We start from the raw sequence: 1,326 nt of genomic DNA, 5'->3' as shown, positions 1-1,326 counted from the left end.
CAAGTAATCAATCAAACGAACTGGAGGGACACACCAATCAATCAATCAATCTATCAATCAATCTCAATCAATCAATCAATCAATCTATCAATCAAGCAATCAAGCAAGCAAGCTGAGGGACACACCAATTAATTAATCAATCTATCACTCAATCAAGTAATCAATCAAACGAGCTGGAGGGACACACCAATCAATCAATCAATCAATCAATCAATCAATCAATCAATCAATCAGAAGGTCAGCCAATACACACCCAGGACACTGAGGAGACGGCACTGTGTTAGTGCAGTGAGCATCTCACACTGACACACACACATTGTATTTAGTTTATCATCGGTAGGCTATTTTACAGGCTATGATTGACTTTAAACTGTTAAATGTGAAATAGTTGATGTTGTCATAGTGTTACAAAACACAACAGCATGTGGTGACGTGATGGAGAAGCCTACTGGCTAAAGTCAAGTGTAGTCAGTTCAACGGACAGCAGGTCATCTTAGCCGTCTCCTTGTGAACAGAGATATAGATAGACTTTATTGATCTCCAAGTCGAAATTCAAGAACACATACTCACCCGATGCCGGGATCCGCCCAAACGGGGTTGGCCGCCACAGGCGGAGCCGTGTACTCCGCGGGACTGTACTCGGGCCACTCCGTCTCCCAGAACACCTTGTCATCGGGCACCGGGAATCGGCGCGTGTCTGATCCCGGGTAGACAGGGCTCCGCGCTTTCACGTGCAGGCGGGTCGACATGACACCGAGGTTCGCAGCGCGGCAGGACACACCGGTGCTGATGGATTTAACCGGGCTGGACAAACATGTCACGTGCAGAATGAGAGTTCAACGTTTGATAGGTTAACTTCCCATAATCAGAAATCCAGTCTACGGCTCGCTGGCAAACCAGGAAGGTTCGGGTGTCACATGGCTATTCATAACAACAATCTGATCTATTAAGAGAAACATTGAACTATGACCAAACCAAGCTGACATATAGATACACATGTAGATAACACCAAGCTGACATAGGCTACAGAAATACCTTTTGTAAACTATACGAGTAGGCTACAAGGGTGCAATAGTGTAACTCACTAGACCACTAGAACTAGCCTACGAACCAATGCTTCAGAAGTTGACAATAGCGTTAACGGAAACCCACCTACCAAGTCCCTTTCGCACACACAGAATACGGCAATCCGAACAGAGTCAGCGCTACGTGGATCGGACCGAGCCAGCGGCTGAACACCTGCCTCATTCCTGATCTGCAGACACTTGCGGCGCAGTCACTAGGAAGTAGCCTACACACTAAACTAGACACCATTTCCAGTGACGT

The 1,326-nt window shown here is 46.5% G+C and overlaps 1 protein-coding gene across 1 annotated transcript in view; it reads right to left on the bottom strand.

Moving 5' to 3' along the window:
• nudt9 (nudix (nucleoside diphosphate linked moiety X)-type motif 9) overlaps positions 1–1,326 on the bottom strand; it is a 4,939-nt gene extending 3,613 nt beyond the window's left edge. The window contains exons 1-2 of the mRNA XM_062526708.1: positions 1,157–1,326; positions 571–804 (exon numbers count right to left, since the gene is read on the bottom strand). Of these exons, the coding sequence (XP_062382692.1) occupies positions 571–804; positions 1,157–1,314 (392 nt within the window). The 5' untranslated portion in view covers positions 1,315–1,326. The remainder of the gene's footprint in view (positions 1–570; positions 805–1,156) is intronic.

The sequence above is a fragment of the Sardina pilchardus genome, chromosome 22 (assembly GCF_963854185.1).
Source record: "Sardina pilchardus chromosome 22, fSarPil1.1, whole genome shotgun sequence".
Lineage (NCBI taxonomy): Eukaryota > Metazoa > Chordata > Actinopteri > Clupeiformes > Clupeidae > Sardina > Sardina pilchardus.
Note: the sequence above shows the minus strand (reverse complement) of the source record. Positions and strands in the feature narration are given on the sequence as shown.